The sequence below is a fragment of the Lagenorhynchus albirostris genome, chromosome 7 (assembly GCF_949774975.1).
Source record: "Lagenorhynchus albirostris chromosome 7, mLagAlb1.1, whole genome shotgun sequence".
NCBI lineage: Eukaryota > Metazoa > Chordata > Mammalia > Artiodactyla > Delphinidae > Lagenorhynchus > Lagenorhynchus albirostris.
In genome coordinates this window covers 49,238,248-49,263,990 of record NC_083101.1, presented here as the reverse complement: position 1 = coordinate 49,263,990, position 25,743 = coordinate 49,238,248, and the positions used below count along the sequence as shown (strand labels likewise).

The following is a 25,743-nucleotide window of genomic DNA, read 5'->3' as shown; positions in this document are numbered from 1 at the left end:
CCTCCACGGCTCCGAAGCTTCCCTCCCGCTACCCGCAGTCTCCGCCCGCAAAGGGGCTTCTAGTGTGTGGAAACCTTTCCTCCTTCACAGCTCCCTCCCACTGGTGCAGGTCCCGTCCCTATTCTTTTGTCTCTGTTTTTTCTTTTTTCTTTTGCCCTACCCAGGTACGTGGGGAATTTCTTGCCTTTTGGGAGGTCTGAGGTCTTCTGCCAGTGTTCAGCAGGTGTTCTGTAGGAGCTGTTCCACATGTAGATGTATTTCTGATATATCTGTGGAGAGGAAGGTGATCTCCATGTCTTACTCTTCCGCCATCTTGAAGGTCCTCTCTATTTGTAGACTTTCTGATCGGTGTCAGGTGGTACCTCAATGTAGTTTTGATTTGCATTTCTCTAATAATTAGTGATGTTGAACAGCTTTTCATGTGCCTACTGGCCAACTGTATGTTTCTTTGGAGAAATGTCCTTTTAGGTCTTCTGCCCATTTTTTGATTGGGTTGTTTGGGGTTTTTTTTGTTGTTGTTATTGAGTTGTATGAGTTGTTTGTATATTTTGGAAATTAAGTCCTTGTCAGTCGCATTGTTTGCAAATATTTTCTCCCATTCTGTAGGTTGTCTTTTCATTTTGTTTATGGTTTCTTTTGCTGTGTAAAAGCTTGTAAGTTTGATTAGGTCCCATTTGTTTATTGAAATGATTATTTTTAATAAAGTAAGAGAAATAAACAGCTCGCCAAAAACATTATCATTTTTTTCTAGAATAGCAATTTTATTAGTGGCAGTCCAGGGAAAGTCACCATCCCTGATATCAGTATCTTCCTCATTCTTTCTTAATTTTCTAAAAGCTCTTCAAAATGTGCCACATTCCTTTTAGTTCAATTTGGCTCTAATATGACCACAAGATGTAATCTGACCACAAGCAAGGATAAGAAATAGTTCCAGCTTAGGTGCCAGTTCAGATTAATTGGTAGTGATTACATGGAACACTGTATTTAGAAGGATTCTGAGGCTATATCCAGGCTGAGCAAAAAAAAAACTGTAGTGATTAACTAAGAAAATCTGTTTTGAGATTGGCAGTGGTAGTGGAGGTGGGTAGCTCTTGAGCTAGTTATTTGATCTAGGAAAATGCATTATTCAGCTGAGTGGATGCAAAATCACTTGGGTGGATAAATCTTTGGATGGACTGTAATGCAGCTAATAGGCATATCCACACAGCATGACCTAAGAGCGATTTTGAGGTCTGTAATTTGCATGCAGAATCTCAATAATTTGAAACAGCCAATATTTATGACTAAGATGTCAAAATCACTCAATAAATAGCATTAACTTTCATACTGTATAACATCATGGTATTTAAAATAATACATTTTATATACTGTGTGTTCTCAAAGGCTTTTAACATAAGCATATGCTTATAATAAAATCTGATATAATAAAAGATTATGTCAAGAAAGATTGTTTTATGGCATTCACTGAAAAATCAAGATAATCACCAGTAGATGTACTCATTGAGCCTACTATAACACACATTTACTTAAGTTTGAGTTCTACCTCCATGTAAAACTATTTCCTCCCTCCTTTGCGCTATCAGTACTTACATGCCTGACCTTTCTTTGATAGATAAGAAGTGTCCTGAGAATGAGTCCTATTTCTCTGTCAGATGTGTAAATCAGTGGTTCTCAAATTGTGACCCACAGACCAGCAGCATCAGCATTACCTGGAACTTTTCAGAAATGCGGTCTGTTAGATGTGCAGCATCACCCCAGACCTACTGGATCAGAAACTCTAGGAGTGGGCCCAGTAATCTGGGTTTGAACAAGCCCTCCAGGTGACTCTGGGCTCAAGTTTGAGAGGCCCTGCTGTGAGTTGTTCCTTTCTAGAATGGGGAAAGGAAGGAGGGAAAGAAATTGGGCAAGTGCCCCAGGGAGAAGTGGGCCTCGTACGGCAACCAAGTTGGCATGCAATGTAAACATCCATAGGACACAGCACGGACTTTCTTTGTTTCTTTCTTCTTTTATATCCCATGTACCAACCCTCTACTTCCTCAGAAAATGTTCGAAGTGCTCTCAGGATCTCCATCAATTCCCATCTCCACCCCACCCCACTACCAGTCTGCTTAGAGTCCCTTCTTTTGGGGTAGTAGCAGGGTGGGACAAGGAGGATGGTGCTTATTCATTCCCTCGTGTCATAATGAAGCAACATTATGTTTCAAAAAAGGGTTGGCATCAAGAACCCCAGCTTAGGGGCTTCCCTGGTGGCGCAGTGGTTGAGAGTCCGCCTGCCGATGCAGGGGACACGGGTTCGTGCCCCAGTCCGGGAAGATCCCACATGCTGCGGAGCGGCTGGGCCCGTGAGCCATGGCCGCTGAGCCTGCGCGTCTGGAGCCTGTGCTCCGCAACGGGAGAGGCCACAGCAGTGAGAGGCCCGCGTACCGCAAAAAAAAAAAATAGAACCCCAGCTTAGTTAGTGCTTCAAAACCCAACAAACCCCACAGCTAGTAAATCTATGTGAAGCACTTAAAGCAGCACCTGGTTCATAATGAGTGTTTGCTGTACCTAGGCGGTAATGGTGTTGCTGGTGATTACTGCAAGGGCCAGGTTTATTCACAGAGGGTGCCCGGGTTGGCATCTAGAAGCAGTTGTATTTGCACCCAGTGGGTAGTTGCTATGTTGAGAAGACTGCCAGCTGGAGATAGATCTTGATCTTGAAAGCTTCCACAGGCAAGTGAGGCTCCTTGAAGACAACACCCTAACTGTTCCTTAACTGTGAGGGAGGTCATCAGCTGAGCTGCCACTGGCCTGTCTGCACTTGCCACAGGATGGGGCTGGGATGAGCATTGGGGGCAGCAAGTGTGGGAAGAGGGGCTGAAGAACATCAAGCAAAGAGGCCTTTTAGGGCCTTTCCAGTAAGAATTTAGTGTTGGGAAGCCCCAAATGCAAGGGGTAGGGTGGGTGGTCACATGACAGAAGACTGCCTATTAGATGCTGGCCACGAATGTGGGAACCTCTGAGCAAGCATGAGGGTTCAGGTCAGAAAGGCAGAGGGTCCCCAAGACCCACAGGCAGATCAGATCAGTGTTAAGGAAGCCAACAACCAGAGTTAGACTTGGAAGGCTCAAGTGAGAATTCTCAGTTCCAACCCCTTTTTTTGGTCATAGAAATGCTGTTTTACAGCCTGCTGTAGCCAGCAGAGCACCCCTTGTCCATGTTAGGAGGATGAGGGGAGAGGGGGCAGGAGGAGGGAGGGGGAGTGAAAGAGGGAAAGGAAAGGAGGAGGGAGTGGAGAGGGATGGGAGAAAAGGGAAGGGGAGGACAGAAGGGAAGGGGAGGAAAGAGGGAGCGAGGAAGGGGACAAGGGAGGAGAGGGAAATAATGCTTGCTGGCCCCAGTGTGTCTACTGATTTCCAAGCCCTGTCCTACATGTTTTGCATGTACTTTCTCACTTAGTTATCAGAACTATGAGATTCGGTCGTGGAAGAGTCTAGAGGAGGAGAGTCTTATGCCTAATGAACTTGCAATGAACGTTTTCTGCCTAGGCTCTAAGATCTAAGGTAACCAAATCAATTTAATCTACAATAATGAGGAAAGTCAAATGCAGATTGAGTCATTAGGGATGAGGGGAGCTATAGAAAGGGAAGGGATCCACCAAGGCTTTCTGACTCCAGGAGAGGAATGCTGCTCCTCCAGATTCTGAAGCCCCTTAGCCTGGGTTCTCAAACTCATATGCCTATGGGGACCAGGAAGGTGAATGCAATGTGCTAAATGGGTCTGTTATAGGGTGATAATAGGCAACAGATACTTGGCTTCAATGTCAGAAGGTTATAGGGAGTAGTGGGGATTATGGCAAAATGGAGCCCGCATACCACCTCTGAAGAGGCAGCACTACTCAGCTCTGGATTGTTCTTGTCATGTGTCATGTGCAAGTAGCCTCAGTGTTACTGGACTTTCTAATTTTTCACCAGAAGCAGAGACCCCATGTTCAGGCAACATTCAGTGGCCCCACAAAATGCATCTGCAGGCAGTATCTGCCCTCAGATTTACTGGACCACAGTTGTGTATTTTCCTGAGTTGTGAGCAGAAGATTGATCTCTTCTCTGTGTCCCTTTCTCCTTCCAGGCCATTACATTTACGTGGACACCTCCTTTGCCAAGCAGGGGGAGAAAGCCGTGCTGCTGAGTTCTGATGTACAGACTGAGGAATGGAGCTGCCTTCGACTGGTCTACCAGATAACCACATCTTCGGGGTCTCCATCAGAGCCCAGCCGGCTGAACCTCTATGTGAGATTTGATGATGAAAGCTTTGATCGCTTGCTTTGGTCAGCCAAGGAACCTTCGGACAGCTGGCTCATAGCCAGCTTGGACTTGCAAAACAGTTCCAAGAAATTCAAGGTAGGTAGAGTTTATGTGCAGGGCTTCTTATTTGGCATTATGCTATTCTAAGATCTTATGAAAACTTCTGCTATTGAAGTTAGTTATCTCCTGTGTTAGGATGTGACATCTTATGGGAGCTGCATCATAGAAAAATATCAGTAGCGTAAATTAGTATTTTGTTGATTCCTTAAAAGAGCTTCTTCCCAGATTTGTTTTGTGTGTGTTTAAGTGGGATTTCTGTAAGACTCTAAAAGGGGCTCAAACCAACCTCTTCAATAGGAATTTATTTTCCAGTGGGCTTTAGGGAGCATTCTCATTTCTTATAATTTTTTTTCTTATAATTTTGTTTCATCCTCCTAAGTTATGTGTGGTATGTGTTTATGTTGTCTTCCTGATGGTTTGTTTGCTATAAATTTTGAACAAGACATTAACTGTAATAAAAAAATGAAAATACATTGAAAGAGGAAAGATACTTAAAGGACATGTTCTGATTCCTTTTCAGAGATGGATGTTGTTCCATCAGAAGTAATGGGAAAATAAGGTAGAGAAAGTAAGATAAAGTTGGATGTGTATTGGTGCAGGGAAGGAAGATGTAATCTGAACTCGGCCATGAAGTGTGATATTTAGTGAGAACATGTCATGGGGGACAAAGCGGAGCCTTCAAGAAAACGTCCTCCATTCCTAGTCCGCTTTTCAATTCCCTATGCCATATCTCTTCTTCCTCAACAAGCTTTGAAATACGGTATTCTCCTACATTCCCTGTCTACTTGTAGTCCCTCCCATCAGGCAGCAGGGTGGATTAAGGGATGGAGCATTGAAGGTCTGAGCTCCCTATTTCACAGCGTCCTCCGGACAGTGTATCACACCCTAGGTCTACCAGCATAGCTGCAAAATATTGGACTAAAATCACATAAGGAGAAACAAATATTTTCAGAAGCAGGACCTACTGTGAACAGTGCTTGAAATCAGCCACATAAGTTGTTATGCTTCTCTCTGTTCTTTATGTAAAATTTTGAAATTTTCAGTAATATAGAAACTACAGGATGAGTTTTGAGCGTCTTCCACCTCATGCAGAAATCCCCCACCACTAGTCAAATGACACTTCCTACCTCCTCCTGCAAAGGATTTTTTTTTTCCCCCACTGAGGCCTCTGCCTTCAGTTCCTGGCTAGTCTCAGAATGGATTTCGCCAGGGACACAAGCTCTCCTGTCCATCTGCAGCCAACTGGTGCCCCACAAGCACCGGAGAAGGTGGTGACTGCGCTTATGATGGAAGACAGCTGACTCTGAGCTCTTATTGGACACCTTGATCACCTCAAAGTTCTGAGAATATGTGTACGAGCTTGTGTACACACACGCACGCACACACACACACACACACACACACACACACACACACACACACACACACACACACACACACACACACGCCTTCTTTCAGTAAAGTCCATCATGAGATTGGTATCCTATAGCAATGAGCCGAGACAAACAATCTCGTTTTTCCTTGAATCGCTGAACAGCTCCTGACAAGTAGCTGAAATACTAATAAAGGACACGTGGTGTTTTGAAGTCTAACTCCCTTCTCCCGCATGTGTTGTACAGATTTTAATAGAAGGTGTGCTAGGACATGGAAATACAGCCAGCATCGCACTCTTTGAAATCAAGATAACAACTGGCTACTGTATCGGTAAGTGGGTTTCCTTTTCATTGCATCCGAACATGCATCTTTTTCTAAAATCTCCTGTTGCCAGGGGAATTGAATCAATCTGAAAAGCAGGGCATTTTATAAACGACACCATGCAATGCATTTTGAATTTTGCATCACTTGCATGTTGTATGATGTTTCTCTGTCTTTAGCAGAGGAAAGCTCATTAGAGTTTGCCTCGATTGACTGGGTTGATGAAAGAAAAGTAGATGCAGCAACTGTAACCTGAGTTGCTGCCTTAAGCTCAACATATTCTGATAAACGTGACATCCAGTTTGCTGCATATTCAGCTTTTTGTAGCTTTTGACAGAAAGCAGGCACCCTGTTACCTCTTTATTACCTCTTTCCTCACTTTCCTCCATTTCTCTCTTACACACCATTGCTCTGTCTTTATACTCACAGTTGTCACTTAGATTCCACTTGAGCAGAGTTGGTAGGTGCCTCTTCTGTGCCAGCTTCTGAGAGGGCATCAAAAGCAGACATACTCTATGTCCTGAGGTCACTCACCTTCCATTCGCCTCCTACTGAAGCTGTTTCTGTATATGACAAATTCTGCTGGAGAAGGACAAGCCGTGCTGTGGAGGTGTCGGGAGGAGGGGAGAAAATTGGACAGGACTGAATCCAGGAGATGCATTTGAGCCGTAGTTTCAAGAAGGAGTAGAATTTAGTCAGGTAGAGGAGCAGGGTAGGAAGGAAAGCACTCTTTCTGGGCAGACCCCATAGTGGGTGGACAGCACCGAGTGTGTCCAGGCAAAGGCGAGAGGCTGGGTAGTGTTTGAGGTGAGAATCAGCACTGTTAAGGGAGTCTGTTAAGGAAGAGTCTGGAGCCCAGCTGTGGAGCTTGGGTTCCGGGATTATGTGGTTGGGAGGCGTTAGAAGTCAGTCATCAGGGGAGGGGCCTGCAGCTGCGTTTTCAGATGATGACTGACTGCCGCATGGAAAATGAGTTGGAAACAAAGAAAATAGGTCGGAGATAGAAAAACCCTTAGGAAGTGATTGTGACCTTACAGAGGGGACATACGAGGGTCTAAAATTGGGGTTGGCAGTGGAATGGGATAAAGGTGGTAGATCTGAGGGATTTTTCAGCACTGACCGTACTTGGAGGCTGAATGGCTGTGGAAAGGAAAGAGGCAAGAGAGTCAAGGGCAGTTCTGAAAGAAAACCGACCTAGATTGCGACCATTTTCTGAAGATTGTGACCATTTTCTGAGTTAAGACTATCTTCCTTGGAGCTCCTTAGTGGCGGCTGCGGGGATCTTAACACCCTACCGACTTGAGTCGTACATACCTAGTGGAGCGCCACCTGCTGGCTTAGTCAATGCACTGCTGCCCTCAGCCTCTGTTTCATTACCGGCAAAATGGGGATAAAATATTTCCCTCGTAGGATTGTTGTGGGGACTAATAAGATCAGGGATGTGAAGGTTATTGTCACAGTGCTTGGCACTCAAAAATGTTAATTGCTTTTCTCCAAATCACTTGATGGATTCTAGTTTGTTTAAAACACAAAAGGAGCGCTGATATTTCTTCTTGTTGAACTGTATGATGGTACTCTCACCTTACCTTTCTTTCTGTGCACTCTTTTTGCTCCCCTTGTTTGTAAAATGAGGTTAATAATAGTACATACCTTGTAGGGTTGTTTTGAGGATTAGATAATTTAATTTGTATAAAGTGCTCAGAATACTGCCTGGCACATTGAGGAATATTTTGCTTTTCCTTTACTCTGCGGCAGCCTTTGGCACCGACTCTTGGGCATGGGTTAGCAGATGCTGTAGTGGAAAAGTTGAAAATGAAAATCTTAAAAATGTTCAGTGCTTGTTAATACAAAAGCACACTGATAACTGTATCAGTCAGGACCCTGGCAGGAAAGTGGAAACAGAGTACATTCAACCTGAGTAATTTGAGGAAAACTCACTAAAGGGACTACAAAGGTGTGGGTGGGTGAAGGAAACCAGTCAAAGTTAGTGCAGTAATCTGGGACTAGTCAGAGTGATGACTCATGAGCCATCAATATCTTTAGGTCTGAAGGGGCAAGGGAGAAGGGGTTACCAGAACCTGGAGACAGTAGCTGTACGGTCCCTCAATAGAGAGACACAGCCAACCCATGGCAACCTGGCAGAGAGGGAGCTGGAGGAATAAACACCCCCAACCTTGCTCTCCTCCTACCTTCCATTGGTTGAATCCAATGAGAAGCCAGAAGGCAGGGAAGTCCATACAAGGCCGTACACGTCAGCCTCTGGAGAATGGAGCCCCGTGGAAGAAAGGTGGGTGGGACTGGAGGGGCCAATAAGAGATGACCAGCACAATCACACTTCATATTTTTAATTGATAATTATGGGGGTCAATGAAAGAACTGGCTTGTGAGTTTCTTGTTCCCCGTAAAGGAGTCTGTTGACTGGGAACAATTTATCTGTGCAAACATGTCAGTGCTATTGAAAAGGGGAAAGAGAGTCTCTTTGTCTTCTCTTTTATCTCCACTCCGGAGCTGCAGAAGGACCCAGTGCCTAAGATATTCCTGTCCCGACTACGCTGACCAGGTTCTTGTTTATAAGCAAAGCAGATGCTTTTAGCATCTAGGAAACATGCCCCTCAGCCCTTAGCTTAGCACCTTGTCTACTATCAAGAGAGAAGGGGATGGGGGAATGGGCTACCAGAAAGGTGATGGATAAACTTTCTGGAGCTAAAAGCATAGCTCTAAATAGTGCTTTGACACAGAGTTGGCTGATTGACCAAGCACTAACCATGTGTCTGGCACTGTGCTGGCAGCTGTCCACACTTACCACAGCCCTGTACAGGGGGAGTGCCCCCCTATTTCTCCTAGGAACAAATAGAGGCTAGGAGAGGTCACACAGCAAGCCACATGGCAAGTAGGCAGAAGGGCCACAATCCAAAGAAGCAATGATGAATTATAATCTCTGTTCATTACAGGATCTCTCTTCTTGACCGACATTGTCCAGGGGTCCTGGTACGAAGATCCCAGTGGTCAAAGGGAGTGAGAAACATATCTGAGTATCTAATAGCAAACTGCAGTTAAGCCTGGGTGTACCCAGTCATAACTACATCTACATGAAGTCTGTTTTTATTTCTCTCTTGCCAGAATGTGACTTTGAAGAAAATCATCTCTGTGGCTTTGTGAACCGCTGGAATCCCAACGTGAACTGGTTTGTTGGAGGAGGAAATATGCGGAACTCCCACTCCATTCTTCCTCAGGACCACACCTTCAGGAGTGAACTGGGTGAGCTGGGGACAAATGGAGTCCTTGTTCCAGGATAACTGTTTCTGCCATCTCTCTCTACATTGACCTGACTGTGGCTTGTCGACAGAGAAGGAGACAGAGAGAGGAGGGTGAGTAGGGACCGAGAGGCCTGGCGGAAGAGAAGAGTAAGCCGTGAGAGAGAGGTAAACTGCAGACACGAGCTCTGTAACTAAGGAGAAGGCCACCCAGATAACAGCTTTTCTTCCCCTGTGACCTGGTCTTGCTATTTTCTTTTTCTTTTTTTTTTAACATCTTTATTGGAGTGTAATTGCTTTACGATGGTGTGTTAGTTTCTGCTTTACAACAAAATGAATCAGTTATATATATACATATGTTCCCATATCTCTTCCCTCTTGCATCTCCCTCCCTCCCACCCTCCCTATCCCACCCCTCCAGGCAGTCACAAAGCACCGAGATCTTGCTATTTTCACATTTCCATATTATGCTTGACTTTCTTCTGTTTGCTGTTCAACATTTCTTATTTCTAAAGACAAGGCTGGAATAATCCTAGGTTACTTTTCACTAAAAATACATGGAGTGGTGGGAATAAGTTTTTAAGAACTTCCCTGGTGGCAGGGAGGGGAGCCAATAGTACTGATGGTCAGTCCTGAATGCGGTGAGCAATAGGGCCCCCTAGTGGCCAAGCGGGCTGGTTCTCTGCAGGGAAAATAGAGAGGAGAGGTCATCAGTGAGCAGTGGGCTGGAGGAGAAAGTCCCCACAGAGACAGGGCAAGGGCTTGCGTCCTTGTGAGTTATGGCAGCTCTCACCGGGACCTTGGTAGGCTTCATAAAAGCCTAGGTCTCCCTGCAGTTGCAAAACATTCCAGTCATCAACTGTAAGTTCTTGTTGACCAGCAAGAAGATTCTGGTGACTGGCTTTCCATCAAGGACAGAATAGGAATGTTGGTTCTGCTGCAAAGGGTAACATTTTCCCTTTCATTCCTTTGCCATGCAGATATTGAGGTGATCTACTCAGTCACAATAAATTGCTGATGATGACAGTGTGTCCCCTTCAGCTGCCTGAAGACATGGCAACTTTTTATGGTTCTTTACTTCATTCCTCATTCACTGTAGTTTCTCTTCATGTGAATATTTTTAACCACGTCTCCAACTTTTTTAAAGTGTCCATCCTATGGCTTATCTTGGCTTTGGACAGTCTTCATTCTGTCCTTATTGTTATCTTTGCTCCTGTTCTGTCTCCTTTATATCCAGAATCTCAGATTCAATTTCCCAAAGGGGCCAGGCAGATGGTATAAAGATAGTGACATATAGGCTGGGTGAGGACGGTGGCAAACTAGAGAGCATGGACCACGTACAAAGAGTACTCAACTTCAATTAGTTGCCACCATGCGAGAATGCAAGCCCAGGGAACCAGGTCTTTCAGTTTTGCAAGATAATCAGCAAGGCATGGGTTTTATGTGAAATTTCCCCAATTTTTAACTTGGTGAATATTCTCTTAAAAAACACCACAAGGCCAACCAAACACATCTTCAGGTCAGACCCAGTTAGCCAACTTCTACTTTGCAACGTTTTTTGTAAGTTCCTTTTCTTTTTTAACATGCCCAGGCTTCTTAGAACAACATATTTATAAGTAACCATATATAAGAAAGGTTGGAGTCTCCTGTCTCCTGTGGTTTACCTGTTTAAGACAAAGCCAACTTTTTTTTTGCGGTACTTGGGCCTCTCACCGTTGCGGCCCCTCCCGCTGTGGAGCACAGGCTCCGACGCAGGCTCAGCGGCCATGGCTCACGGGCCCAGCCGCTCCGCGGCATGTGGGATCTTCCCGGGCTGGGGCACGAACCCGTGTCCCCTGCATCGGCAGGCGGACTCTCAAACACTGCGCCACCAGGGAAACCCTGGATCTAGCATTTTCATTCATTCAACACTGTATTAGGTATGATTGGAAAAATGACAATTAAAATGACAGGTCCTCTGTGGCCCCTGCCTGGTTTCAAGGAACGTACATTTGAGAAAGAGGAAAAGATTTCTACCACAAATGGATGTAAGACAAAGTAGTATGTGTCGAGTGCTTCCAAAAAAAAAAAAAGAAAGGTGCTTGGTATTCAGCGACAAGAGGGATCACTTACTGTTTGGATGTTCTAGAAGACATGATGCGAGAAGTCAAGTATATTTGAAGGATGGGCATGATTTGGACAGGCAGAGACAAGAGAGGCAGGAGCCATGATGCCTCTGGCAAGCGGTAGCAGCTGAGAAAGAGAGATGAGTGAGAAAACAGTATGGGGGCAGTTCTAAAAGGCTTTGAATGCCAGGAAAGAGATTTTAACTTTATTCCATTGATGATGGGAGGCCATTGGAGGTCTTTGAGAAGAGAGAGTTGCAATCACAGCAGTGTGTTAGTTTGATTAACCAGATGGTGATTATCTCAGTAGATACAGGACTGAAAGGTAGAACAAGAGAACGAAAAATGACCCAGAAACCATTTCTTTAGATACATCTATGGTCACTTACATAAGGAATTGAAATTAGAAAAAGACCAAAAATGTATTCACTTCCTTCTTTTAAAAGTAAGGTTTAGCACTCTTGGAGATGACAAAAGATTTGGGTTTCCGTATGTATATCCATATTTTGGTCCTAAAGACACAGCCCATCACTACTTGTGGCCATTGTAGGAACCACACGTCTAATGAGTGTTATGTGTAGAGTGAATGATAAGCTGTTATGACAGATTAATCCATGAATCTGAATGAGTATTTTAAATGACAGTTGGGTTAACTCAAAACAATAAAATGTTACTACCTCTTGAAACCTTTGTTTAAATGAATAAAACAACTAACAATGTCTTGGGGTTTCAAAAAGAAATGCCAGATGACATTTTCTTAATTTATGGAAGTTGGCTGATTTTGAAATTGTTTTTCTGCCATATTTAAAAATTCTAGTACAAGGAATAGAGAGAATCTTGAAAGACTAATGCATTAAAATTGCAATAATCCTTGGTGGCATTATCACAGATGTACAAGCTTCAGTGTTAGATAACTGTTCCCAAGTTACTTAAAAATTAGTTCCAAAGTCAGATCCTCTGGGTAACCAATATCATGACCTAATAATTACTTGTTCAGTGCATCATTTTTCATTCTCAATGATGGCAAGGACCAGGTGGCTTGGAGAACACGTATTTCTTGGGAGAGACAGCAGACCTTTGGACTAGTGTCAAATCATCCACTTGACTATGTTATCATCTATTCTTTGAAGAATGCATCACCACTAGTTCTTCCTCACTCTCATTTGTGAGCACAGAACATTCTGACCATATTTGCATCAACAAGAGCTAGAGAAGGAGGACTAGGCTAGAGGTCAGAAGGCTTGTGCTCCAGACCCAGTTAGTTATCAGAGCCCTCTATTACTTTGGGTGATCAGTGGACATTTGGTCCTGTCTAGAACGTCCAGTAAGACATTTGGCCCATGCCATAAGGTCCTTGAAATTTGGTCCTCTACAAAACATCCATAAGCATATTTGGTCCATGCCAAATGGTTTTGGACAGGACCAAATATCAAGGACCTTTGGCATCTACCAAATGTCATATGGACCAGATATTTCATGGATATCTTATGGACTTGAGGATATGGGGAAGGGGAAGGGTAAGCTGTGAAAAAGCGAGAGAGTGGCATGGACATATATACACTACCAAACGTAAAATAGATAGTTAGTGGGAAGCAACCGCACAGCACAGGGAGATCAGCTCGGTGCTTTGTGAACACTTAGAGGGGTGGGATAGGGAGGGTGGGAGGGAGGGAGATGCAAGAGGGAAGAGATATGGGAACATATGTATATGTATAGCTGATTCACTTTGTTATAAAGCAGAAACTAACACACCATTGTAAAGCAATTATACTCTAATAAAGATGTTAAAAGGAAAATTACTGAAAATATGGAAGACTGACAATGACTGAGAAACAATATTATTAGACTATGTAACAAAAATAGACAATAAATAATGCCAAACTAATCATTTAAAAAAAAAGCAATCTATAGATTCAATGCAATCCCTATCAAACTGCCAATGGCATTCTTCACGGACTTAGAACAAAAAAATTTTACAATTCATATGGAAACACAAAAGATCCCAAATAGCCAAAGCAATCTTGAAAAAGAAAAATGGAGTTGGAGGAATCAGGCTCCCTGACTTCAAACTATACCACAAAGCTACAGTAATCAAGACAGTATGGTGCTGCCCCAAAAACAGAAATATAGATCAGTGGTACAAGATAGAATGCCCAGAGATAAACCCACGCACTATGGGCACCTAATTTATGACAAAGGAGGCGAGAACATACAATGGAGAAAAGACAGCCTCTTCAATAAGTGGTGCTGGGAAAACTGGACAGCTACATGTAAAAGAATGAAATTAGAACACCACCTAACACCATACACAAAAATAAACTCCAAATGGGTTAAAAACTTAAATGTAAGACCATACACTATAAAACTCTTATAGGAGGAAAACATAAACCATAACAAGATCTTTGACATAAACCACAGCAAGATCCTTTTTGACCCACCTCCTAGAGTAATGGAAGTAAAAACAAAAATAAACAAATGGGACCTAATGAAACTTCAAAGCTTTTGCACAGCAAAGGAAACCATAAACAAGACAAAAAGACAACTCTCAGAATGGGAGAAAATATTTGCAAATGAAACAACAGACAAAGGATTAATCTCCAAAATATACAAACAGCTCATGGGGCTCAATATCAAAAAAACAAACAATCCAGTTAAAAAATGGGCGGAAGACCTAAATAGACATTTCACCAAGGAAGACATACAGATGGCCAAGAGGCATATGAAAGATGCTCAATGTCACTAATTATTAGAGAAACGCAAATCAAAACTACAATGAGGTATCACCTCACACCAGTCAGAATGGTCATTATCAAAAAATCTAGAAACAATAAATGCTAGAAAGAGTGTGGTGAAAAGGGAACCCTCCTGCACTGTTGGTGGGAATGTAAATTGATACAACCAGTATGGAAAACAGTATGGAAGTTCCTTAAAAAACTAAAAATAGAACTACCATATGACCCAGCAATCCCACTACTGGGCATATACCTTGAGAAAACCATAATTCAAAAACAGACATGTACCACAATGTTCATTGCAGCTCTATTTACAATAGCCAGGACGTGGAACCAACCTAAGTGTCCATCAACAGATGAATGGATAAAGAAGATGTGGTACATATATACAATGGAATATTACTCAGCCATAAAAAGAAATGAAATTGAGTTATCTGTAGTGAGGTAGATGGACCTAGAGTCTGTCATACAGAGTGAAGTAAGTCAGAAAGAGAAAAACAAATACCATATGCTAACGCATGTATATGGAATCTAAAAAAAAAAAAAATGGTACTGATGAACCTAGTTGCAGGGCAGGAATAAAGAGGTAGACATAGAAAATGGACTTGAGGACATGGGGTGGGAGGGCGAAGCTGGGGCAAAGTAAGAGTAGCATTGACATATATATACTACCAAATGGAAAATAGTTGGCTGGTGGGAAGCAGCAGCATAGCACAGGGAGATCGGCTCAGTGCTTTGTGATGACCCAGGGGGTGGGATAGGGAGAATGGGAGGGGGGCTCAAGAGGGAGGAGATATGTGGACATGTGTATGCATGTGGCTGATTCACTTTGTTGTGCAATAGAAACTAACACAGTATTGTGAGGCAATTATACCCCAATAGAGATCTATTTAAAAAAAAACAAGAGTGCTTTGGGTCCCTCTTGAGTACATATAAATACATTGCATTTGACATTAGAAAAAAAGAAAAAGGGAGACTAAAGGGACTAAGGAATGGGGAAAAGAGTACCTGGCCTTTCTAATATCTCGACCAGGAGATTTTCTAATATCTATATCAAGAGATAGGCATGATGACATGGTCATCCCTGAGGAGCACAGAGACTTGGTAGTAGGGTGTATTACCCCTGCTGTAGGCACTTGCCTCTCTCCTCTCCCCTCCCTCTCTCCATCCCATCTCCTCCTCTGCATCTTTTCTATCTTTTCTCTTCTTCCTTGGCTATTCTAAAACACCTGACAAAGGCAGGCAGCTTTGCCCTCTAGCATTGTTTAGTCCCCTGACATCAATACCAAGGCCTAAAGAAGTCGTTGATCCTGAGCCTGAAGGGAAGGAATCCAGGAAGACTTTTATCTCCCTTCCAGCAAAGCATCTGATTATAGAGTCATCCTAGTCAGAGCCTGAACATCAGAATGACGCTTCTTCATTGATCACTCATTCATTCATTCATTCAACAAACACATAATGAGCACTCTTTATAGGTCAGGTATTCTTGCATATCCTGGTGATACAAAAACTGTCACTGACCTCAAAGAGATCACAGGAACCAATTCTTCCAAAGTGCTATTCCCTAGAATACCAGTACTTGAGTATAAAAGTCTTTATATGAGAGAAGAAGGGCTATATATGTGATCAAATAAACTGTGGAAACCCAGAGCTAAAGAAAGCTAAACAGATTTATTTCAGGACTTCTCAGTGCCTTTAATATAGTTCTGTGTTAATGTATATTATGGCATTTCTCAAAATGTTCAAATACTGAAATGCTATGTAAACATGCATAGTGATGTATGATCAATAGAGGTATGAAATAAATGATATGGGATCATAGAGAAGTGAAAGACCACCTTGGTTTTGGGGTTCAGGGGAGGCTTTCTACAGGAAGTCATATCAGAACTGGAATTTGGCCTGATGGATAAGGAGAAGATAAGTTTAGCATATGCAGAGGTGTACAGGCATAAGAGTGAATGGTTTCTTTGATGTCTAGGGAGTATTTGAGAATGCCAGTATGGAAGATGATGGCAGAGTAGGCCCTAGATCCTAGGTTATGTTTCTGCTTATGATCATCAGGAATCTTGAATACTTACTTTCCACTCACTTCTTCCAGTTCTTCTCTGCTATTTCACTTCGACTTCTCTTCAACTTTTGGAGTGAGGTTTTGCCCAATCAGTAGCCAAAGAGCCTTCTCATTCCCACCCAATACACACATACACACACACACACACACACACACACACACACACACACACTCACACTCATTTATACTCCTCACACGTAGACTCCTATGTTAAGACTTCCCTGCTGCATAGGACAGGGCTAAAAAAGATGGGTTCTAAAAATTCTAAAATGTTTTACTTGAAAAGCTCTGTGCTCATATGACTCAAAGGTTTGACCAAGATTGCTCTTGGGGAAAAAAAAAAACCCTCCAATACTCTAAACAAGAGAGAGGTTGCCTTCTTATTACATTTACCTTCTACCAGGTATATTGATTTTCCCTGAGCTCCATCAATTTTGGTGGCAAAGGAAAGATTAAATGGTTCAGATGTCTGCCCGCAGCAGCAGATTTGCCTCTATATAAACTCATCTCCTGTTCATTCGTTTCCTGGAAGCAACTGATGCTTTTGCTTTCAGATGAAAACTGGAGAAACAAACAGCAGGGGTGAGGGCAGCTGTGTGCCTGCTCAGAAACTTCAGAGCTGCCGAGCTGCCGAAGGAAGTCTTCCCCGGAGGCTCTGGCTTCTGTGTTATAGAAAAGGAACAGTGAATGTAATATCTGAAAAATATTATGTGGATATAAGTTTTCCTTCATTTGGCTGTGTGTTTTTAACAGCCCCAAACAGTGAGTCAGACTTTTCAAATGAGCACCATGTCTCCAAATTCCTGTCTTATGGTGGAAATGACTACCACAGTAAGATTGTCGTGGAATACTGAAGGGGATGGGATATTATGTTGCTTTTTCTTACTCAGTTTGGATTCATCACATATGGATTTTTTTTCCTTTTTTAATATTTTATGAAGTGAAACAAAATCCTTCAGGGGGTAGCCTACTGACAGCTCAGATCATTACTGTCTCCTACCTGCCTTAGCAAAAAGAAGATAATTGCTGGAAAGATAATGAGGGAAATCTGTTTCTTTGCTGAGATTTTAGAAATCAGGTCTGCATATGGTGCCACCGTAGAAGGAGCTGAACAAAGTTTCAAAATGTAAAATAAGGTCAGAACTGTTTTATTCCATCAAAGACTGTGACATGGATGGATCGTCTTTCCATAACTCATGACATTCTTTTCCCATTTCAGTTTGGATTGAGTTCAAGCATCATCTTAACAGCACCTGTTCATTCTCTCTCTGCATTGATCCATTTGGTTCATTGCATAAGCACCCAGTAGGGGAGCAGCTTTATTAATTTTCTTACCATCGCCTTTGTGCAAGCTCTGCTGGATCTCCTTTCTCTGTCCTTGGGTGACTTTACCATGGCTTTCCAGGCACTTTCAAGTATTAACAAATAGCTTCATTTTTAAGGATTAAGTTCAGTCAAGTCAAAACTCCATTTTCTCATCCAGTTCAAATTTTCCCCCAGACCAGACCACAGAGCAGCATCAGAGAAGGGATTGGGCTTTATTTCTTCATACTTCTTCCCTTTGCTCTTTTCTTCCTCTTTCCCCACTCACATTGCTGCTTCTAGTTCCTCCAGGGTTGGGAAAGGTGGGATGTGGGTGGAACAGAAATGGAAGGGAAGGCGACAAAAGGTTGTATGTGACCAGTGCTGTTTAATCTGGGATCGATGCCCTTCACACTGCAGGTGGCCAGATGCTGGCCATTTCTCTCACAGCCAATGACAAAAATGATGCACTCTCTGACTGGCCATCTATGAATCCCCCTTAGTGCCTGTCACTAGGTACATCACACCAGCCCCTTTCTTTTTTAACATCACCAGCCCCTTTCTGTTGGGGTTAACACCCTGCACGCAGTCTCTTTGAGAAGAGTTGTTTAAGGCGCTCTAGCCCAGCTACCTTCTGAGTTGCCCACTTAGGCTTAGGGAAAACTCAAATCTTTGCCCCATCAACCTCTGGAAGTACAGTTCCCTGGCAACAAAAATCCTTTCTCTCCATTCTGCCCTCACAGGCCCCTACAACCTCTAGCTGCATGCAGCCAAGAGTTAGGCCCCAGCCTCTGTGCCCCACAAACTCCAGTTACCACTGATCAAATTCTCCCATTAACTCTGCCACCCTCCTCTCAAGGCCCAAGGCAGTCACAGAACCCAGGAACTTGCAAGCATGGGTGGGGATGAAATTAGATGGTAGTTTCCCTCCCCCATCCTCTCTACAAGTGGTTCCCTGAAGCCCCCTCCCTTGGATCAAGGTAAGAAAGGGGAAGCAATCTCCTCCCGTTCCCTTGGGGGGTCAAAAAGAAACACATGGCAGGTCAGCTCTGTGACAATTCTCTTCAAAGAAACTCTGTCTCCAGTCTCTCTGATCCCTCCTTGGCCTTCTCATATATACAGGCTGGCAGGGTTGGTGGAGAGATGGGCTACTCTGGTAGAGCTGGCTTAGATTCCAGGTCTGCCACAAGGTAGCACATCCAACAGGGATGGTCTAGCACCACTCTGTAGAAAGTAGAGGGACTTGTCCCCCATCATTCTTGGCACTGAGGTCTTAGCAGAAACTAGGAGAAGTTCCATTCAATCTGACTCTACTATAGAGTCAGACTATTATAGTAAAACTTACCCAAACCCTTAGAACTAAAGGTTCAGCAGATGACTCTCAGCTCCATAGACTGGAGAGCGGGCATGATAACTTGCTGTCTTTGGGTACTGTCTCCTCACAACGGCAGCAGACCAGCTGGCATACGTTCCTTCAAGTTTTCTCCCTTACCTGGGAGACAGCTTGTCCCGACAACCACGACACAGATGCAGACGTTGCAACTGGAGCACAAATGTGGCCAATGGGACCAAATCATAGATGAGTCAGAGGACACCATTGGCATCGTAGCCAAGGGCCATCTCTGTGGAATGCTGGTTAGCCAGACTGTTTGAAAATAAAAGTTCAGGAGCTGCCCTCAAAGTTCTTTTCCTAAGTCAAGGGAAAATGGCTGACTACCGGTGGGCCACTGGTTCCACAACAAAAGTTGAGCTAGTACAGAGGACTGCTGCAAGAAAGTCCTCTTCAGAAGCAAGCGTACATGTGCCGTTATCGCAGGCATTCTGCCAGAGGGGCCTGAGCTTTGGCTGGCATCACCGAGAGTGTTGATCTTTCAACAGGATCCCCAGTGATTTGGTTGATTATAGGATCCTTTCCACCTAAGATCTATCTATACCTAGTTTCATCTACTCAGACTTAAAGAATCTGATAAAAGTTGCTTCTTCTAGAGATTCTACCAGCTCTAGAACCCTGGACCAGATAGCAGGGTTGGCCTCATTGAGCTGGGCAGGAAAATTCTCATAATATCAGACACTAGACATAATTTCCCGAGGACTCCAGGCTACCTTTTTCATTCCCCTTGGAAGTGTACACAAAACAGTGCCTGCACACGCCCCCCCAACCACTGGCTCCTCTTCCTCAGAGCAGATTGTACCTGATGCCACACACTCAGCCTGGGCTGGTGGTCATTTCTCTGGCCCAGCCCCCTGGGGTAGACACCTGGTGATTTCTGAATCATCTCCACCCTTTCAACTGAGATGATAAACTTCTGATGAGCTACCTTTTATCTCCCAGTGAAAAACAGTCTTAGTAAATAATACCCAACTTGGCAACAAAGGAATGATGGAGAGGAAAGGGAGGGGCAACAGAATGTGGTCTAGTCTAGTGGTTCCATATGAGACTTGGTGTCAGCAGTCCTGGTCTGATTCCCAGCAGGCTCTCTGACTCACTCTGAGCAGGTCACATTGTGTTTGCTGTTTTTTTTGCATCAGGAATGGGATTGTGGCTCACTTGGCCTAGAGTCTTGTGCATGGGCACAAGGCACTTAACTGCAAATTCAGGGGTTAAACTATTGTCCACCCAGGAGGTGAGTAAGTAGCCTTTAAAGAACACTGTCAGATATCTGTGAACTGTGAGGAAGATACATTCATAATGGGTTAGAGTGGGAGACATTGCCCCTAAACACAGTTATCGTGCACTCCGGAAGTAGAATGAATAATTTCTAGTGGATTTGTGAGGTCTCCTAGATTTACTGAGAGTCTCGTGGAGCCTTTGGAGGTGCCCGTCACCCCGGGTAGACTGATTTCCTGCTTCATGGCTGTGGCAGTTTGGGTCCTCCAAGAAGCAGTCACTAAGCTGGGATTAGGTGGAAAGAGACTTATTGGGGGAAATGGCTGGGAAGCATAAGTGGGGAGAGAGCTGGAGCAGCTGGGGGCCAGGACCATGTGTCCATTAGGCATAGAAGTCCCAGTGCCTAGGAGACCTGACATTTTTAGGAATCCATGAGCATGTTTTAATTTGATTTATTTTAAAATCAGAGGGAAAAAATGAATGTCATAATAACAAATATTATAATAGGTCTGGCCTAGATCATATTCTTCTTTATATGAAGGCAGGTATAAAATAAAATTTTTATATATTTTGTGGAGAAAGGGGTCCAGCGCAGCAAAAGTGCCTAGGGCTCCAACAAAAGTCCTAACGCGGCCTGGGTGGGGAGAGCCTTCAGCACAGGATGGAACAGGGGGGCCAGGCCGATGGGGAGTTGCTGAAGAGCCCCTGTCAGGCAGAATGGCCTTGCCCTGGTACCCCTGCTCTGCTTGGTCATCAGCTGAGGACACCCGATGTGGCATGGCCTTGGCACACATTGCTGTTGTGGATCCAAAGGTGAAGCAGCTGGACACTGAATGGAGAATATGTCAGGAGCCCGCCAGCATGGCCCCGCAATGAGGTACCAAGGAAACAAAGTATGACAGCTCCTCTACCCTTTCTCCCTGGCTGGATATCTTGGAAAGAGATTGTTTCACCGGTTAGACAAATTACAAAGGGCATAAAAACCTCCTCTCTGCCTTTGACACTCACATGCGTTCTCAGTGAGCAAAGGCGTGTTACAGGGCTAGCTGGTCACACCCATTCTGCATTAGTCGGAGCTACCTGGCCACCAGCAGTGCTTCAGAGGACACCCGAGCTTAGGACGGGGGGCTCATGGCCCTGCTTCCTTATCAGAGGTTCTTGGATTCTGCTTGATCTGACATTCTGATTCTTCCTTTAAAATCCCTCCCCAGGGGTGGCCAATTGAGAGCCCATCAGCTGTTTCCAGTCTTGCAGATATGTTTATTTGGCACACACAAAATTTAAAAAATTATGGTGGGAGGTGTTATGGGTTGAATTATATTTCCTCAAAATTCATATGTTGAAGTCCTAACCCACAGAAATTCAGAATGTGACCTATTTGGAAATGTGGTCATTACAGATGTAATTGGTTAAGATGAGGTCATACTAAAGTAGGGTGGGCCCCAAGTTCAATATGACTGGTGTCTTTATAAAAAGGGGAAATCTGGACACAGAGAGATACATGCACAGAAAGGAGAATACCATGTGAACATGAAGGCAGAGATCAATCTGTCAGTGTCAACGAGTGCCAATGCCAAAGAAGCTAGGAGAGAGGGAGGCATAGAATAGGGTCTCCCTCACAGTCATCAGAGGGAACTAATTTTTCTCGTACATTGACCTTGGACTTCTAGCCTCCTGAAGTGTGGAACAACAAGTCTCTTTACTTTCAGCCACTCATTTGTGGTGCTGTTATGGTAACCCTAGCAAACTAATAGAGGTATCATTTTTAAATGAATGGATTTGCCAGAAAAATCTGGATTTTGAGTTTCAATGGGAAAAGCTTGCAGCACCTGGCTGGATGTCAGGGCATCAGCTGGAAGTAGAGGGATGGGCTCTTAGGGAAGAGCACAGGTCCATGCACGGGGCTGGCGCCCCTTACCACCAGCTGGTTGTTGCAGCCCGAGAATATGGACCCAGCACTATCAGATTTTCTGATTTTTTTCAGAGAAGCCTAATTTCTGCTTCTCGTTGCTGGTAAAATGTGATGTCCAATGTTGGCAGCTAATCCATCACTCTATTTTCTCCCTGACCCACTCCACTTCAATCATATACTTGATCTGGCTGGCTGCTCTGATCATCTGAGTTTGTGATTTCTGTTTATTCACAGTTGCATGGCTTGACAAGATGATCAGACAATTCTGTTTAAGCAAGGGAGATTTTTCAGAGGGGTTGAACCATTTGCTACCAGGAGAAAATGAGTTTTAATTTATTCACCTTTCCCCTCTGCCATGTTGCAGTGAGGATCTTTCTGAGACCCTGTATGTGTTTTGAATCACCATTTGTTGAGGACCTACCACATACTAGGCAGTGTGCTAGATGCAAAGTAAGTCTCCAGTGTGTGAATTCATATATTCTTCCTAATATCCTTACTGCTATTTTGCTGAGGATAAAAGGAATGATTATAAACCTGTCACCAGGTAATAAAAGCAAAGACATTAAGCTGTAATTGTTCTGAGCTTGTAAATAGAAAGGCCGTTCTATCAAAGCTTCATTGCTATTACTCCTCTGTCACTGCAGCTCAAATAAATTTAGACAAAATTGCTGGTAATAATAGTACCATACTGGGGAAAGCATGGTACTAAAAACATTAATGGCATTGCTTTACTTCATTATAATCATGTTAGGCAATTACAATGTGCCAGGCACATGCTCACCACTTCACATACATAATCTCATTTAATACTCAGATCAACCATATGAGAGAAATATTTGATTCTTATTCTAGAGATCACAAATTGAAGCCCAGAGATATTGAGTGACTTACTCAAAGTCCCAAGGATGCTAAGATATAGAGCAGGATTCAAAGTCAGTTCTTTTAATGTCCAATCCAAGCTCTCCCCATTCTGCCTCACAGTTTCTCTCTTTCACCAAAATGCCTCTAATGCAGTCAGCCTTTGGGTCCGGAGCCCACCAAAGCCTTGCCACGGGTGGGGTCCCAAGTTCAACTTCCCCAATCCTAACCCTGTCAACAGTGTTGAATGACCTACGTATTCTATTAAAGAGGTACAAATTGTCATCTAGTTTGAATTCATATCAGTTTCACTCGAAGAACACACAGCGACATTTTGTGTACATGGGAAAGATGTACAGGAGGGTCACTGCGATTTTAAGAACAGATGGTATGTTTGGTATGCTCTTAGAAACCGTACAACTCAAAGAAGGCTTGTTGGAGGGGGACTTCTGGGGTAATGTCCTGCTTTTTTTTTCACAGCTGTGTTCAACTTGTAAAAATTCAAACACTTTACAGATGACACATCGACGTTTCTATATGTATGTTTTACTTCAATCAAAATTAAGGGGAAGAAAAAGAATGGTGCTTATCTAGTATTAAGCAGAGCACAGTGAACTCCACTATTTATCTCCAAGCTGCAACATTCATCAACCCGTGGCCAAACTTCTTTCCTCAATAACTCATTCGCTTCCTCTCCTCCACTCCCACTGGATTATTTTGAAGTAAATCCCAGATCATGTAGTTGTGTCTGAGACTCCGCCCGCCTGTCTTAGGCTGTTTTCTCTGTGTGATTTCAGGCCACTACATGTATGTGGACTCGGTTTACGTCACGCATTACCAGGAGGTGGCACAGCTCATCTCCCCAGTGACCACGGCCCCCATGTCTGGCTGCTTGTTGTTTTATTACCAACTCCAGCAGGGGAATGACAGCATCTTCTCTGTGTATACAAGGGATGCAGCTGGCCTGTACGAGGAGATCTGGAAAATGGGCAATCCAGGGAATGCTGACTGGAACCTCGCTGAGGTGGAGTTCAGTGCCCCGTACCCCATGGAGGTAGGTGTGCCAGGTGTGCCCTGGCCTGGCCGCTCTACAGGGATGCCACCCACACCCAGGCGTGGAATTCGAGAGATACTACAGTCTCACACTCATTCTTTCTTTTCCGCTGTGTCTGTCTTAATCCTCCTTTTCCCTTCCTTGGCCTTCTCCACTTTTCTCCCTCTTTATTCCCTCTACCTTCATCCCTTATCACTTCATTTTCTAGAGAGAGTATTCTCTAATAAGGACAACTATGGGAAAGCCAGTCAACCCACTAGATTTCTTGGGCACATGCTCCCTCTGAGCCTTGCACTGTGGTCACGTGAGTTCAGAAGAGGAGATCAGTGAAACGCCTTCTACGTGAAACTCCCCCTTGAACTTCCATTCCTGACAGCAACTGAAGGTTTCCCTTACTTGAGGGAATACTCTCTCTAAATTAAAAAAAAAAAAAAAGACTTCTTTTCTCCTTTACAGTATAAATAATGTCATAAAAGTCAGAAATAAACTTACGATTGTGGCCCTAATTTGAAACAAGCCTTGGGGGCCTATAAAGTTTCTTAACTATTTATGGTTTAAAACTCTTTATAGCTACATGAGTGGTAAATGTCCAGTGCAGAAGAATTAGAAAACTTAGAGAGGCAAATCAAACGAAAACACCCTATGCCAGCCCTGCAAAGATAAGAGCTACTAACATTTTGGTGTTTATCCGTGCAGACCCGCAGACCTGTTTTCAAAGCACATATATTAATACATATCTATGTATGTGTCTGTTGGATGGTCCAGTACTGATGACCATCCAACAAACTAGATAAAATTATCCCCATATTACAGATGAAAGAGGAGGAGATGGAGAGTGCAAGAAGTCTGACGTTTTGTTCTGGGTCACACTGCTGGTGCGTGCCAGGGCACTGAGAAAAGTTCCTGCGTTAAATCCGACCTAAATTTGAAGCAAGAGGGCCAGCTCTGTCCGGGCACCCCTAGGACCTCTAGAGTCAGTGGGTGCAACATTGTGGTTGCAGATCTGGAGCTCTAAGCAGAGTCTTAGCTCCCACAGGTTTTAACGTCTCCTGCTTTCGCTTTGCGCTTTTGCAATATCTTCCCTAGTTCCGTTTAGAGTGCAAAGGAAGCAGATTACCCTCTGGATGCTTTTCAGTGGTACCATCTGCTCACCTGATGTGGAGCTTCAGTGAGTGTTGGGCTTGAGTCTCAGTTTCTGATGTGTCCTGTCCAGTGCCTGCCACTCCCCTTCCCATCCTTCTCCTTCCCCCAGACAGCCCCGGAGAGGGGCCTGTGGCAGTATGTGTGCTATTTCCTATCCCAAAGTCTAACCAGGGCTTGATTGGCTCTTGCAGCCCAGTGGAAAATTTTCTGTGAGTTTGGGTTACAAGGAGGAAAAGAAATACACATACTGCTTCAGAAAATTTTCCTTCTATTAAAGTCAAATGAGTCACACGCACAGTGAAGGCGTCGTCTTCGCAAATTCCTTTCATCCAACTTAAACTCCCGGGGCAACGTTTAGATGAGTGAGACTTTGCTGAATTTTCTTTTTAATCAGTGCTTGAAAAGTTACAGTGTCTGTTTACTGCTTAAGTTCACTACTAAACTTCAATACCTATCCTTTTGGGTCACACATGTGTGATTTTGCCCTAGCACTCGGGACTCATTACGCCGGGATTATTTGCTCTTGGTAATTGCGGGGGGAAAGAAATTTATCCTGTGGAAATCAGAGAATTTAAGGTCCCCATATTCTCAAGTGAATTTTTAAAAGGAAAACAAACATTTGAGACCCTCATTCTGAACAAGAGAGAACATAATGGCACAGAGGCTGTG

At 43.8% G+C, this 25,743-nt stretch overlaps 1 protein-coding gene across 1 annotated transcript in view; it reads left to right on the top strand.

Moving 5' to 3' along the window:
- MAMDC2 (MAM domain containing 2) overlaps positions 1-25,743 on the top strand; it is a 164,411-nt gene that overhangs the window by 75,251 nt on the left and 63,417 nt on the right. Inside the window, exons 4-7 of the mRNA XM_060154991.1 lie at positions 4,108-4,379; positions 5,963-6,047; positions 9,159-9,296; positions 23,675-23,931. Of these exons, the coding sequence (XP_060010974.1) occupies positions 4,108-4,379; positions 5,963-6,047; positions 9,159-9,296; positions 23,675-23,931 (752 nt within the window). The remainder of the gene's footprint in view (positions 1-4,107; positions 4,380-5,962; positions 6,048-9,158; positions 9,297-23,674; positions 23,932-25,743) is intronic.